The sequence below is a fragment of the Cicer arietinum genome, chromosome 3, assembly GCF_000331145.2.
Source record: "Cicer arietinum cultivar CDC Frontier isolate Library 1 chromosome 3, Cicar.CDCFrontier_v2.0, whole genome shotgun sequence".
Taxonomy (NCBI): domain Eukaryota; kingdom Viridiplantae; phylum Streptophyta; class Magnoliopsida; order Fabales; family Fabaceae; genus Cicer; species Cicer arietinum.
Window position 1 is genome coordinate 53456609 of NC_021162.2, and position 1707 is coordinate 53458315.

The following is a 1707-nucleotide window of genomic DNA, read 5'->3' on the forward strand; positions in this document are numbered from 1 at the left end:
TGAATTGAGTTCACGTATACATACGTGAACTAAGATAACGTAAAGAGTAAAAAAAATTGACATGTCATGCATACGTGAACTGAGTTCACATAGGGTCATTTGAATTCAATTCACGTATATGCTACGTGAACTGAGTTCACTTACACATACGTATTCTCAGTTCACGTAAATGTTATACACATGCAATTTTCAAATTTTTTTTTGTCTTTTGTGTTTATGAATTTTTATATTATATTTATGTAATTTATTGGATGCAGTTAAATGGATGAAGGGGGAGATAACAATGACGAAATGTATGAAGGTTTGGAAGATTTGGAACCTGATGTTTTTGAAGAAATGTATGATGATTTGGATTCTGATTTTGAAGAAATGTGTGATAATGTGGAACCTAATTTTGACACTACGAATGACGGAGTTGAACCTGTTATGATTGATTTGACTGAAAATGCGACCGCACGACCAAGAACAAAGACAAAATTAATTATTGGTTATGAAAGAAGTGGTAAATATAGACCATGGAAAATCCTAATCTTACGAAGAGTACTTGGACTAGAAAATGTGATTGTCCATTTAGATTGAGAGGAACACGATCAAGTGTTGGTGATGGATGGTATTTGCATGTAATATGTGGTCTCCATAACCACGAATTGGCCAAAAAACTAACCGGTCACTCTTTCTTAGGCCGATTGTCTCAAGATGAGAAAAATGTACTTGGTGATATGACAAAGAACTTTGAAAAACCAAAAAACATTTTAATGACATTGAGGGATCACAATGTTGAAAGTTTGACGACAATAAAACAAGTTTACAATGCACGTCAAGCATATCGTTCATCACTTAGAGGTAGTAGAACAAAAATGCAACATCTTTTGACATTGATGGAACGCGACAAATATGTCTATCGATATAGGAAAGTAGAGGGTTCAGATGAGTTGAGGGACATCTTTTGGACCCATCCAGAAGCTATCACTCTTGTAAATAATTTTCACATAATATTGATTATGGATAGCACTTACAAGACCTGTAGATATCAAATGTCATTACTTGAGATTATTGGTGTTACATCCAGTGAAATGACATTTTGTGTGGGATTTGCATATCTACAATCTGAGCGCGTTGATAACTTCACATGGTCACTACAAATGGTGAAAGAACATATTACAAGTGGTGAAGTTGAAGTCATCGTTACTGATAGAGACCTTGCTTTGATGAACGCGGTTGAAAATGTTTTTCCAAAAGCAGTGAATTTATTATGCTTGTTTCATATATGCAAGAATGTCAAAGCCAAGTTCAAGATGACTGTGTTTCCAAAAAAGAAGCAAGTGCAAATAATAAAGGCATGGGAGACTCTTATTTACAGTTATGATGAGGATCAGTACTACATGAAGTTGGATATCGTTGAAGGAATTTGTAGTAGCTGCTCTATTTTTTATGATTATGTACACGAGCAGTTGTTAATTCCTCACAAGGAAAGTTTTGTTGAGGCGTAGACAAATAGAGTTATGCACTTCGGGAACACCACAACGCAAAGGGTTGAGTCAGCGCATTGGAGTTTGAAAAGGATATTACAAGATAGTATTGGTGATATATGCAGTGTTTGGGAAACCATTAACATCATGATTGTATTACAACACAATGAGATAATAGCATCATTTGAAAAGAGCATCATTCAAAAGGTGCATCGATATAGTAACAGATTATACGCGA

At 34.9% G+C, this 1707-nt stretch overlaps 1 protein-coding gene across 1 annotated transcript; it reads left to right on the plus strand.

The window, feature by feature from the left end:
* Positions 1-515: 515 nt before the first annotated feature.
* Positions 516-1490, plus strand: LOC140919816 (protein FAR-RED IMPAIRED RESPONSE 1-like). Its single transcript, XM_073366467.1, has one exon. It carries the CDS (start codon positions 516-518, stop codon positions 1488-1490), a length of 975 nt encoding a protein of 324 aa, XP_073222568.1.
* Positions 1491-1707: the final 217 nt, after the last annotated feature.